A 13,728-nucleotide genomic window follows, 5' to 3' on the forward strand; every position below is an offset into this window, starting at 1 on the left:
TGCTGCTGCTGCTGCTGCCTCTCCCATGAGACCTGGCTCTGCTCCCAGGCTGGGTTCTGATGCCAGGGAGCTAGCTCGGTTTGAGAGCAACAAAAGGCTACCCTGCTGGCTGGCTACACGATTTCCTGGAGTGTGGGTGAAAGCCTGAGGCCTAGCTTGCTTACTCTCACAGGAAGCCCGGAAAAATAGGCCCTCACTCCCAGCAGCAATTGCAAGAATTTAGAGTAGAGTAGACACATTATTAACTGCCTCAAATACCTCATTCTGATTGTGATAGTGTAGGGAAAACACTGGGGAGGAGGACAGAAACACCCCAAGTGGCTCTGGGCACTTGGAGGAGATTAAATTGATAGCCACCCCTCTTCCCTTCTTTTTTTGAGTTTTTAACTTCTTCAAGGTATGCTTATTTATTTACATTCAGTCTCAGAGCTGGAAGGAAATTTTTGAGGTTAGGATAATTTCTCTCCCAGGGCTGGAATTGTCTCTATAGTAAACATGATGAATGGATGTAGACTCTGTTTAAGCACTTCCATGATAAGGAGCTTATTACCCAAAGAAACTGTTTCCCTACTTTTTCAGTCCATAATACATCTATAAATTTATGGGGAAACAAGATTTTTCACTTGTCTATTCTCTTGTCCCAGGACACTCTCTATTGCATAGAACCTTAGTCCTTGAGACTACATCAGTTATATACAATCCCAGTCTTTCAAGTTCTCATGTCCCCACTTATCCAAAAGGTACTTTGTATTGATATAACTGGCATAAAGGGAAAGAATGGAGTATAGGGACCTTTAAAAAACAAAATTTCTCTTCAGTAGTACATAAGGTCATCATCTGAATGGGAGAACCTAAAAAAAGGGCATGGACTGGAAAGAAGTAAAAAGATTATAAGCAAAGTTTCTGTGTGAAGATGAAAATAGGTTAAAATGTAATTGGGGGATGGCTTAAAAATAAATTACACTTACTTTTATTGAGTCATATCAGTCCTTTTCAGGCCCCCATTTTAGCCTTTCCCAGATCATTTGACAGATGAAGAAACTGAGGCAAACAGAGTTAAGTGACTTGTTCAGAATCACACAGCTAGTGTCAGTTTGATTCAGGAAGATGGATCTGCTTAACTGAGTCTAACACACTATTCACTGGACCATCTAGGTGCAGATGGAAAAATAAAATAAGGCCTAAAATGATTTGTTCAGGGGGTCATAAGAATAAGTTGCAAAGTCCAGACTAAATCCATTTTCTGGCTCCAACCCTATGTCCCTTCCCCCTTTGTATTCTTGAAACTTAACATGGACTCTTACACATAGCTTCTACTTAATGTTTACTTACTTGAATAAAGGCAGTTGGACTCGAGGAGTCTAGCTGGACAGGAACCTGTCTGCCTGATATTAGAATTTTGTTCAGCTTGGTCCTTTATAGGGTTAATCTCTATGGCTGTAGGGAATGTGGCAACAAGGCCTAATCTTTTGTGAGGACAGACCCCTACTATTTCACAAACCAAACAGATAATCAATTTTTTCTTGTATCCTTTCTTTGGACTTTGGACCATTGGAGGATGCAGTCTGAGTCATTGGCTCTTTGATTCTGAAGTTTTCATATCAGTCTGCATCAATGGTGGAATGTAATATTTCTAATTCTTGCTCAACTGCAACCTTGCTCTACTGCAACCTTGCTCTGTTCTCATCATCCCCAGTTCTGTCTGGGAGAGTATCCATTTCTCCTGCTCTTTGCCCTCTCTTTGGACTTGGACTGACAAACCAGATGCATTCACCCTTGGCTCCAAGCCCTGTGGACACCCACCTACCCTCACCCACACACATACTGCCACATAGAATGTCTTACCAGGACAGATCTAGGGGCCTGTTACCAACTGAATATGAAGATTCTGAAGATTCCCTCAGCATTCTCTTTACTGCTCATAGATGGCCCATTCTGAAGTTACAGAAATTCTGCCAATTGACCTCTTACCTGCCAAGTTTCTACAAGCTGGGGGAGTTGCTGGTCTCTCCGGCCCTGACTGGATCAGATTCCTAGGGGAGGAGTGGCTAGAACAGGGGAGAGAAGAGAGCGTGCAGTGAACAAGTCGTCAGCACTAACATTGTCAAAACACAGGGTTTTTCCCTGTGGCCTCAGCAAGGACTTCTCTGGGTAAGCTGGCTGAAGTTCAGGCAATTCAACTATAAAGTAGATTTGATCATACCTGCCCATTTCACAAGGTGGTTGTGAAGATAACATGGGATAAGGGGCAAAAAGGAGCCCTAGACCCATGGAAAATGATTCAGGTAACATAATCAGGGATTTCCCCTCTCAGTCCTGTTATATTCCATACAAACATTATGTGGAAGTGTTATTGCTATGGCTATACCATTAGTTCCCTCCATTAATGTCTTCTTCCAATACCTCATTTTGGGAAACAAGGTTCCCCTGGTACCCCAGGGCCCTGTTTCAATGGTGCACGCTCAGGTTAGCCCTCCTGAGTTAGAACAGTTTACAAGTTTAATTAATGAACTATTCTAAGTGCAAGGATGGCCATCACCATGGGTTTGGTCACTCTTTTTGGTCCCAGCAATTCATGAAATGGATAGAATATCCAGCTGGTCCTCAATCATCTTCCTCTTGCACAGTGATAACGGGGAAATGGTATCAGAAGGGGAAAGAGCAATGACACAAGATGAAAAGCTGTGCAAAAAAGGCTATGCAGATTTCCTGAGATAGATTAAGTCACAGCTCTCCCAAATAACCAAAACATTATCAAGTTTGGACTAGAAGGCAGGGGAAGTAAGCACATTAGGGCCAATTGGAGGCCAGGGCTACTGTGGGGGATTAGTGGGGTTATCCAGAAGTACACTATGGGAGAAAAGGACCCAAACTCCTTGATTCAGAGGGAGAATGGCCTGCACCTGAAATGACCCTGAACCTGCCTTTGGATCCCCAGATCTGTCACTTACCAGCTGTGGGACCATTCATTTACCTTTTCCGGATCTCAGTTCTCATCTTCAAATCAAAAGGGACAAGTTGGGTGATCTCTAAGATCTCTTCCTAATCTAACAGTCCAGGAATCTTTTAGTTTATATAACTAAGAGGTCCTATAAATCCAATAAAACTTTGAAATGAAATTATAATTTAATCATAGCAACATTTATATATATTTGAATAGTACATATATGTGCAATCATACTCTTCCATCCCTAGAAGGCATATTTACTTTTTTCCCAAGCATCTGTAGAGGTTTGTAGAGTTTTTGCAAGAATACCACAATCCTACATGGTATCCCAAATGCAATGGTGTAAGGGACAGAGCATTGGATTGGGAATCTGAAGCTACCCTGTCTTTGAATCCTAGATCCATTGGTAACCAGCTGTGGGACTTGAACAAGACATTTCCTCTTTATGCACTTCAATTTCTTCATCTGTAAATTGTATTATATGATCTCTAGAGAGAAATCCAAACTAGGTATGAGATTCTTGTACTGACCATGCTGTTAACTTATGTGTGACTTTGGGGAAAAAGGTTATTTCATTTCTCTAGACATTACAATTAATAAGTATTTATTAAGCACTTTTTATGTGCTAGGCTTTAGGCTGTTAGGGATACTAACATAGTAAATAATCCCTACTGGGAACAGAAGAGCTGGGGGAAAAGATCAGTATTCATGGGAGAGTCAGCCTTACTTTTGGAAAGAAAAACAAGAGAAATGGGCCTGTTGGATTTTTTTCAAAAGAACCTGAAAGTCAGTGATAGCATTGGTATAATTTTATTTTTATTTTTTAAGATATGGCTGTCTACCCCCACAAACAAATGTGTAAATATGTAATGGAAAATAGGCACACAAGACTTCAAATGACCTTTTGAAGTTCTGAAAAATATATTTGGGGCTCTAGAAAACACCTTGGATCCACTGCAGTAACAGTTATGTTAGTAAATATTTAGGAATCAGCTCTCTGGGGGGGAAATGTACCTATAATATAACTTTTAAACTTAATCTGTATTATTTTTCCCCATCACTTTCTTAAGCCCAGAGTCTAGACAATCAAAAAATAAACAACAACAACAAACAAACAACAAACAACAAACAAGAAAACAAGCCCTGATTTGTAGTTTCCCAGTTTTAAATGTGTTCATGTTCACACTAAAAACTTAATAATTGGTTGGGAGCCCAAGAGGGTCCCAGCATACCTTCTCATTAGAATGGACATTAGAATGCAATACTCAGTAGGAATTGTGTGTGTGTGTGTGTGTGTGTGTGTGTGTGTGTGTGTGTGTGTTTGTATCTCTAGCACTTAGTATATGATCGAGAATAAAGAAGGTGCTTATCCAAATAAATGAGATGACTTTTTCCAAGGTCATGACCATCAGTATTAGAACCTTGCCCCCAATCTCTACTCCTCTCATAGCATGAATGAGGGGAGAGAAAGGGAGGGAGAAAAATTTGGAACACAAAGTTTTGCAAGGGTGTATGTTGAAAACTATCTTTGCATGTATTTTGAAAATAAAAAGCTATTATTAAAAATTAAAAAGAATAAAATAAAAAATAAAAACAAAACCAAACAGGCAGAAAGTATAAGATCTTATATTCCAACCCAGGTTTCTTGATTTAAGTATTGTCTTACTAACCAAGCTCTAGGGCTGAAAGAAGGGTAAGATTCTGAATTCTAATCATTCTACAGACAGAAAAGTAGCTAGTTCAGAGAATTGGGATGTTGAGCTTTTATCCTTTTGAAATTTTTTGCCTGGACACACAGTACATGAGACACATTCTATTGGCTATAGGTGTGTAATAGGTCTATTTTTTTTTCTGGAAAACTAATACTGGTCTGATTAGGGAATCGAGTGGATCACTGATACTTTAACATAATTACTATAGGCAACTTATGTTAATGGCTAGTTTTCAAAGAACTAAAAAACATTGAAATTTGCCTTCACTGAAAGCCATGTTGACCACCAGCTCCCAAAGATCTCCACGCTCCCCATAGAAGAACTTGGTGGAGAGTTTCTGGATCAATCTGGTAGATTCATTTATTTGTCCACCTCAATGGAGAAATGACCATTTTTTTGGACCACCCTACTTAACACTTGAAGGCAGTTACTTTGAGACAGGATGGATTTCCATAGAACATCACAAAGTAATGTTCTGGTTCAGTCATTTCAGTCTTGTCCCACTTTGTGATCCCTTTTGAGATTTTCTTGGCAAAGATACTGGAATGGTTTGTCCTTTCTTTCTCCAGCTCATTTCACAAATGAGGAAAAGTGGCAGAGCTAAGTGATAGCTAGTATCTGAGGCTGGATTTGAACTCAGAAATATGAGTCTTCCTGGGTCCAGTCCTACTGCTCTATTATACCACTAATCAGTGTGATGTAAGAGAAAAGAGTAGTGTATTTAAAGGGTCTTAGTTTGAATATCAGTCTTGCTAATTGTATCAAACTAGGGATATGAAGATGTCAACTTTAGATAAGATAAAGCCTTCCTCATGGAATTTATAATCTAACAAGAACAGAATTAATACTCTTCGGTGATACTCACAATGATGATGTGTAATGAGACTAAACATTTGGCATAAGCAACTCTTATTTTGTGACTTTGACATAACTGATTATTTTACAACTGGAGTCCTCAAATACTCATAAGCACCTGTTTTTATGTATTTATGTACCTAAACAAATTGTTTTGCTATTTAGTGATAAACACATGTTTTGTTTAATTGTAGCCATATGGACAATCTCTGATAAACACTTGTTAATGAAGATAGACCACCATTAATAAAAAATGCTTAGAAACAGCTTTCCATTGGTAGTTTCCTTTCATCATAAGCTTTCTGAACTATGAAAGATGGATACTTGTTAATTTCATGATGAACTATCAATCAGAATTAAAGGGGAACCTGTTAATTCCTTAGCTAGAGACTTAGAAACTGCATTCAACAGCCTAATCCCGGGGGGTCATTTGAACAGACTTGACTTTAGCATTAGACTCGACTCAATACAATTCAGAATGATGGAGGAGGCTCAACAGACTATGACCTCAAGGAAAGAGGAGACATATGGCTTCTGGCAGGGAAGTGAGGAACCTTGTCTTGCATACTGATGCTATGAGACCTTCACCTGGAAGCCCTAGGAATCAGGTTGTAGGTTTATTCCTGGAGTGGTTGAAATTTGGATTATTTGTATCAAATAAAGAGTGGTTACTTCCATTGAGGAGTAAAAGTTTGTTTTGGTATTTCCATCAGCATACATAACATCCAGTGGATTACACAGAAGGAATGTGTTATGAGCATGCTAATGTTCAAAAGAGATTCAGGTTTGGTGGCTGGTCCTTGAGAGGGCAAGAAAGGCAAGAAACTAGGCACACATTTTGTGCATTTTTGAGTTTCTAAACTTTTTCTATGTCATCTGTTGGCCTTTATGTGTCATCTTCAGCTTCCACAAAACTCCACCAAAATTCCCATTTAATTTCTTTTGCCTCATCCACAAAGTCAAAATTCTCTGATGAGGAAAGTCTGGATGTGGAAGGGATAACTGTAATTGTTCAATACTTGACTTATTTGAAGGAACAAGACAACACAACTCTGCAGAAAAGAATGTATGTTTATTTGCAGTAAAAATCATGATTTGAAAAAAATCTATTGGCAAAATTACATTTCTGTTTGGTTGCAGGCATTAATGGGGTGTGCTGTGACTGAGAAATCCCCCACCTGCATGCAAAGAGTTTCTCAGTCACAACGACTTTCCTAACCCAGGATTATCAACTACCCCTAGAGGACTTCCCAATTGCCAGCTATGAACTATTATTCCACAGTTCCCCCTTTCCCCCTAATTCTCCCTCCCTGATTAGTGCAATGCAAAGAAACAAAAAACCCCAAGGCATTTACATTATTATTTCCTATTTCTGAACATCCTCACTTACAACTTTGACTTGTTTCATGATCAACTAAAATATATATACATTTTCTTGCCAGCATAAAAACTTTTTCCTTATTCACAGATATATATCATGGCATTTGGAGAAATAATTACAAACTTTTTTCTTTAAAAACAAACAAAAACGGAACGAGTTTCTTACAACAGTAAACACAAAAGATCCTTTCTTAACTTTTTCCCTTCTCCCCCAAGCCCTTCCCTCCCAGGAATGACCGATTCCATTCAGCCAAATTCCTGACTGGGAGTTGTCAATCCTGGCAAAGTGCACCCAAAAGGCTCAGGGAATGAACTCTGGGATGCTCATTTTGAGGGCTAGAAGCCTACTTGACACATTCATTTTTAAAAATGTTTTTCTAAATATCTCACAATTCACAGGTCTTGGAAGAATGTTTTCCATTATCTTCTTGATACTCTTCCTTCTCCCCTCCCCTCCTGAATATAAGGAATGTGTGATTGGTCCAGAAATAGTCACAGTTAGTGGAGAAATGAACCAACCAGACTAATTGCCAGTCAGTTAGCACCAAACAGCAGCAAGAGCTAAAACAACCAAGTAGTTTCCTTCCCAAACCCCATCTATCTCTCTGGATTCTTCCCTCCTAGGAGGAATATTAGCTTTTAGATCACTTCCCTTCATCACCTTCTCCTCCCCCTCAACCTCCCCCTTCTCTAGTCAATAAGGGGTTACACCTTGGGACCAGTGTGGGATGATTTTCTGCCAGCAGGTTTGGCACACACACAAAACAATTTAGCAAAGTAATCCTTCCCAAACTTAGACAAGGTCAAGAAGAAGAAACACACAGAGGTAAGATCATGGTGCTTGCTGCTCAGAGAGATCTGCCCCTGTTCCTAAGCAGTGTAGTTGTGGTACCATGGAAAGAACCTGGGTTCTAATCCCAGTTCTGCTCCTTATTACCTGTGTGACTTTTGGCAAATTGATTCCCGTGGGCCTCAGTTTCCTTAAATTAAAAATGATGATCTGGACTAAATTGATCTCTAAGGTCCCTTCCCCGCTCTAAATCTCTGACTTTAGTGTACTTTAGGGCAAATGATTGACCAGGACTTCAGGAATAGAGGTGGGAGCAGGAAGGAGACAAGAAGCATTAAAAGGTGTGTGATGGGGTTAGCCACTTACAAGGGCACTTACTTGACATGAGCTAAAAACAGACCGTGGTTTGGAAGACTGAGAGAAGCTCCAGAAGAAAAGAACTTTGTTGAGATGAGAAGGGACAGCCAAGTGCTGTGGTATGAAAAAATGGAGCAGACTCAGAAATCACTATGAATTATGCTGAAAATACCCAGGATTACTATTTTTGAGGAGGTCCCCAGAAGGCCACATGGAGGATCCCATGTCCAAGAAGTCCATGAGATGCATAGTCCCTAACAAGAAAACCACCCTTTTCTCCCTGATCCCATTTAGGGACTCAGTTTCTATTTGCCAGTTTGTAGGAAATAGTATGTAAAGATCTTCTAAGTACTTCAGCAGAACAGGGCAGGAGGGGAAGGGAATGTGTTGGGTTTTGTTTTGTTTTGTTTTGAAGGGGGAGACAATATTTGATGAAAATACCATTGAGAAAAGTTTCAGCATCTTGAAGCTCCTGTCATTCCCCAAATTTCCTGGAGGGAAAGGGGGCTTCCTGTGACAGTTGAGTTTTCCATTCCCTTTCCCACTCTCGCTAGCCCAGAGGGAATCCAAGGCAGACCATTTTGAAAATCAGGACTACATGGCCTCTCAGGTTTCTGCCGTTTTAAATCTATGATCCAATGATAAATCAATATTACATAGACAACACTTTGGACCGGTCGCCTTCCTTCTATGCACAGTGGCCCCTAGGCTAGCCCCTTCCCTCAGCAGCTGCAGCCCAGGACTTGGTTGATGATCTTGATGGAGGCAGTTGGCCCCAAAGACACATGCACTGAGTCCTTCATCCTGAAGCATTAGATGTCAGAGCCAGCAGCAAGTGAGGATGCCAGGGAGAAGCTAAGGAGAGGAGCTGATGGGCATTTTCAGCCAGTCCTCATTTCAGGTATTTTCCCCCACTGCCCTTCCACCCAAACACCATCCCCAAGAGAGCAGTGGGTCTTCCTCCATCCTAGGTGCTCCTCCAGAACAGCAAGCCTGGTAATGGCTAACAATCAACTTCCAACAGTCTCATCTCTGGGCTCAGAAAGGTTCTGTGTTTTACCTCTCTGGGATGGTGGGTAATACTGTAGCAATGTAATCTGAGATACACTGTTAAGTTTTATATACAAGTCCCGGATGGGTCACCAAGGGCAGATGACTGATTTGCAAATGGTTTGCATTTAGTATCTTGTCCCCCTCCCCCCAACCCTTCCCACCCCTTCAGGCTGTTTAATACTGGAAGCTTGGAGGACATTTCCCTCTGAATTAACTAGAGGGTTTCATCCACTATAGAGAGACTCTTCTGGGAGAATCCACGGGCTCAGCCTGAGATCCAGCTGTCACTGCACACCCTCTTCTTCCACATAAGTTGATGGGAACCAGCCGATCTGCAAAAGATATAGTCACCATGGCATGAGAGAGTAGTAGAGAATCCAGGCTACATATCAAAAGACTGATAACTTTTTATTCTCCATAGGAATCTTTAAATCTCAGAAAGGGTCTCATATGGAAAAGGGAAACTCATGCTATGTAGCTCCAGATGGAACTAGGCTCAATGGGTAATGGAAATTAGAGATTCAGATTTCAGCTCATTAAAAAGAAGTATTTTCTAGCAGAAGTCAAAAACTAGAAGAGGCTACAATGCAAAATAGTGAATTTCTTGACACTAGAGGTATTAAAAAAAGTCACCTACATTGGGGCTGGAAAGAACCTCATTCTCAGTGAGACCAACCTCTCCCCATTTTATAGATTAAAAAAACTAGAGGAGTCAGCTAGGTGGTGCAGTGGATAGAGCACCAGCCCTGAAGTCAGGAGTTCAAATCTGGTCTCAGACCCTTAACACTTCCTGGTTGTGTGACCCTAGGCAAGTCACTTAACCCCGATTATCTCAGCAAAACAAACATCAAAAAAACCAGAGCTCAGCAAGTATAAGCTATGTCTGAAGTCATCTGACATAACCCTTATCTCAAGAGGAATAACATTCCCTCTACAACATTCCTAATGAGGAAATTCAGCCTACATTTGGGTACTTCCAAACGAGGAAGTCCATTCTGGGTTTTTTTATTTTGTTTTGTTTTGGATAGCTCTAATTGTTAAGGGATTTTTCCTTACATGGAGCCCAAGTCTGCTGCTAGCTAATCATGCCCATAATCCTTGCATAGATCTTCAAGTGCTAGAAGTTACTCTTGAACTATCTTTGTTCTAAGTGAGAGCATGTTCTAGAAGCTTATCTGGTGCCTTAGCCACAAATATCCACAGTCTTTACTCTATGGATGCTTCAAAGGCCAGGCAAAGGATCCTGGTGCTAGGGCCATTTTGTGTAGGGCCATCCAATTACAGATAATTTAATAATGTGAGGCTGCTTTCTTTAAAGGCACCAAGATAAGATTCTCCTTCTCAACTGCCAATGCACCCCAAAGGTTTCTCTTCTCCAGGTCCTCAGCTCCTTCAGCCAACCCTCAAGGGAAGCACCTGACAGTAGCTCACCAGATAGGGGAACTGGAACGCAAGGTCCAGAACTTTGGGTCCTAGCTCTGCCATTAATTTAGCTGGACAACACAGGACAAGGTGCTCAGGCTTATGGCATCCTAGGTTTAGAGCTAGAGCAGATCTTGGAGGTCATTGAGTCCAATGGAATTCCAGAGAATGTATTGAGTTGCCCAGGGTCCAAGAAACAGACCCTGGATTTGAAACCAGATCCTTTATCTACAGACCCAGCACTCCTGCCATTATCTCCTAGGCTTATATGATTTCCTTGAGCATCATTTATACAATGGAATAATACTTATCCTAACTGATGCTTCAAAGAATTTTGGGGATTAAATGAGATTCCATGAAGCTCTATGAAAAGCACAAAAAACTTGGACAGCTAGGCAATGCTGTGGCGAGAATGCTGGCCCTAGAGTCAGGAGGACCTGAATTCAAATTCAGCCTCAAATATTTACTGGCTTTGTGATTCTGAGCAAATCACTTAACCCTGATTGTTTTTAAAAAGAAAGAGAGAGAAAGAAGAAAAATATAAAAAAAACCTGTACAAGTAGTATAAGTAAAGAGATAGGTATGATCACAATCATAGCAAATTTTTATAAAGTACTTTAAAGAACTTTCCAAAAACGATCTCATTTGAGCTTCAAAATAAACCTGAGAGGTTGGTGCTATTATTAGCTGCATTTTACAGAAAATGAAACTGAAGCAAAGAGAATTTAAGTAACTTGCCCTTAGTTTGCAAGTCTCTAAAGCTGGACTTGAATTCAGGTCTTGACTTCAAGTCAATACTCTATCCATTACCCTGTTCTCATCTTTCTTTTCCACTCATCTCCAAATGGCAACTGATGCTAGGATATGCTTTCAGGACAGGTCTGTTTATGCAGGGAAATCTATGATCTTACTCTATATAAAGCCTCTTACACATAATAAGCACTTAGAAAGGGAAGGAAGTTGAAAAGAAGGGAAGAAAGGAAGAAAGAAGGAATAAAAAAATGAAGGGAAGGAAGGGAAGAAGAGAGGAAGGGAGGGTAGGAGGGAAGGGAGGGGGGAAGTAAGGGAGGAAGGAAGGAAGGGAAGGAGGAAAGGAAGAGATGAAGGAAGGGAAGAAGAGAGGGAGGGAAAGAGGAAATGAGAGAGGGAGGGAAGGAGGGAGAGAGGGAGGGAGGGAACGAGGGAAGGAAGGAAAGAAAGGAGGGAAGGAAGGAAGGAAGGAGGGAAGTAAGGAAAGAGGGAAGGAAGGAAGGAGGGAAGGAAGGGAGGGGATACAGGGTAGGAAGGGGAAAAAAGGAAGAGGGAATGAGAGAGGGAGGGAAGGAGGGAGAGAGGGAGGGAGGGAGCGAGGGAAGGAAGGAAAGGAAGGAAGGAAGGAGGGAAGGAGAGAAGGAAGGAAGGAGGGAAGGAGGGAAGGAAGGAAGGAGGGAAGGAAGGGAGGGAATACAGGGTAGGAAGGGGAAAAAAGGAAGGGAGGAGGGAAAGAAGGGAAGGGAGGGAAGGAAGGGAGGGAGGAGGAAGGGAAGGGAAGGGAGGAAGGAGGGAGAGAGGAAGGATAGAAGGGAAGGAAGGGAGAGAGGGAGAGAAGAAGGAAAGTAGGGAGGAAAGGAAGGAAGGAAGGGAGGGAGGAAGGAAAGTAGGGAGGGAAGGAAGGAAGGAAGGGAGGAAGGGAGGGAGAAAAGGAAAGAAAGAAGGAAGGAAGAAGGAAGGAAGAAGGAAGGAAAGTAGGGAAGGAAGGAAGGGAGGGAGAGAAGAAAGGAAGGAAGGAAGGGAGGAGAAAAGGAAAGAAGGAAGGGAGGGAGAGAAGGAAGGAAGGAAGGAAGGAAGGGAGGGAGGGAGGGAGAGAAGGAAGGAAGGAAGGAAAGAGGAAGGGAGGGAGGGAGAGAAGGGAGGGAAGGAAGGCTTAGTAAGTGCTTTTTATATGCCAGGCACTGTGCTAAGCATTCTACAAATATCATCTCATTTGATTCTCAAAACAACTCTGCAAGGTAGGTGTTATTATCATCCCCATCTTACAGTTAAGAAAACTGAGACAGACAAAAATTAAGTGATCTGCCCAGGGTCACATAGTTAAGAAGCATCTGAGGACAGATTAAACTTGGATATTCCTAACTCCAGGCCCAGGGCTTTATCCTTGCACCACCTGTCTGCCTCTTAGGGAGCAGAATTATCTCATGCAATAAACTTCCAAGCCCTGCCCGGTGAACCTGAAAGATGGCCTTACCCTTCCATTGGTCTCTCCCTTCCACCAGCCCTGGTCGCCACCAATCCTGCTGTAGATCTTCACCACGTCTCCTTCTCGAAGTGAGAGCTCCCGCATGTCCCTGGCTGCAAAGTTGTACCTGGCCACAGCCGTGCCAATGACACGGGGAGTAAACACTGGACAGAGGAAGGATAGGAACACATTAGGCAGTCAGCCGGTCTGAGGTTAGCCTCCACCCTGAGCAAGAGTGGTAGGATATCCAAGCTCTCTCTTTTTCTCTCCCCCTACCCCTCTACTCTGCTGGGCAAGGATGCCATGACCTGGGGCTATCAGCCCTTTTAGTCAGCTTACTCTTCTGATGCCAGAATTTAAAACCAAAATGGGCTATGGCAAGGAAACCCACCTGGTACCAGCTCTTCCCTCAGACCCAAGTAGCATGACGTGAAGTTAAAATGGACTAATTCCATTAAAAGCAATGGCAAAGAATAGAGCACGACACATTTTAGGGGAAAGACAAACAGTTGTTGGTTATTTCACTCTGGTCTCAGATGGATCAAGGGTGAATGTTAAGGACAGTTGTGAGCTCTGGTGACAGAGGCATCTCAGGACCAGCAAAGCTCCCCAAACCTTATCTTTCCTTGCTGGCTATGCTTTGGGTCCCTCCCCTCAACCTCATTCCTTCAGATGTATTAAAAGGGTTCTGGTATAGTGCCATAGAAAAAACCCAGGGCAAGGAATCAGAATAGTCAGATTCTAATTTATGCTCTGAACATAAACTGTCCCTGGACACATCACCTTAGACTTCAGGATCCTCTTCTGTCAAATGAAGGGCTTAGTCTTAGAAGACCTTTAAAGTTCTTTCTGTTTCAGGCTTTCTAAAATGGTACAACTCATGCTATTCCTTTTCTCCTTTCTAGATGACCCCTTGATTCTTTTCTCAACTACTCAAGTCAAAATCTGCCAGGGAGGATGACTGTGTCATTGACATAGGGAAAAATGATCATCTAAG

The 13,728-nt window shown here is 41.9% G+C and overlaps 1 protein-coding gene across 2 annotated transcripts in view; it reads right to left on the minus strand.

Moving 5' to 3' along the window:
* Positions 1-6,567: 6,567 nt before the first annotated feature.
* VAV2 (vav guanine nucleotide exchange factor 2) overlaps positions 6,568-13,728 on the minus strand; it is a 446,728-nt gene continuing 439,567 nt past the window's right edge. For both annotated transcript variants that reach the window (XM_051980290.1, XM_051980289.1), the window contains 2 exons: positions 12,741-12,895; positions 6,568-9,426 (listed from right to left, as the gene is read on the minus strand). In XM_051980290.1, coding sequence (XP_051836250.1) covers positions 9,379-9,426; positions 12,741-12,895 — 203 coding nt within the window. In that variant the 3' untranslated portion in view covers positions 6,568-9,378. The remainder of the gene's footprint in view (positions 9,427-12,740; positions 12,896-13,728) is intronic.

Source organism: Antechinus flavipes, chromosome 2, assembly GCF_016432865.1.
Source record: "Antechinus flavipes isolate AdamAnt ecotype Samford, QLD, Australia chromosome 2, AdamAnt_v2, whole genome shotgun sequence".
NCBI lineage: Eukaryota > Metazoa > Chordata > Mammalia > Dasyuromorphia > Dasyuridae > Antechinus > Antechinus flavipes.